Source organism: Penaeus vannamei, chromosome 3, assembly GCF_042767895.1.
Source record: "Penaeus vannamei isolate JL-2024 chromosome 3, ASM4276789v1, whole genome shotgun sequence".
Classification (NCBI taxonomy): domain Eukaryota; kingdom Metazoa; phylum Arthropoda; class Malacostraca; order Decapoda; family Penaeidae; genus Penaeus; species Penaeus vannamei.
In genome coordinates, this window is record NC_091551.1 from 15,646,184 (window position 1) to 15,646,589 (window position 406).

Sequence of the window (406 nt, forward strand, 5' to 3'; positions counted from 1 at the left end):
TGCTCAACCAAGTGCGGTAGGTCGGGCTCTTAAAGACTTTTGTTCCCTTTTCATCAATATCTCAATTATTGTGGGATCTTCTGGTTGATATCACTGTAGTAAAATGTCATTGTATTTTGTTGGTAGCGGTAGTGGTAGTAGTGATAGCAGTAGTATTAATTCATACTAGTATTATTATAATAATGATAATAGTTGTGATGATAATGATAATGGTAACAGCAGTAGTAGTGGTAATAGAAATAATTGTAGTAGTGATAGTACAAAAGTAATGATGATGTTGATAATAACGATGATGATGATGCTGACAACAATAATAATGGTGACAGTAGTAGTGGTCGTAACAGTAGTAGTATTAATAGTAATAGTGTTAGTAGTAGCTGTAATAGTAAATGTGGTAATAGTAGTA

The 406-nt window shown here is 32.3% G+C and overlaps 1 protein-coding gene across 1 annotated transcript in view; it reads left to right on the top strand.

Moving 5' to 3' along the window:
• LOC138859601 (uncharacterized) overlaps positions 1–33 on the top strand; it is a 1,486-nt gene extending 1,453 nt beyond the window's left edge. The window contains exon 3 of the mRNA XM_070115354.1: positions 1–33. This exon is cut by the window's left edge and continues 51 nt beyond it. Coding sequence (XP_069971455.1) covers positions 1–33 — 33 coding nt within the window.
• Positions 34–406: the final 373 nt, after the last annotated feature.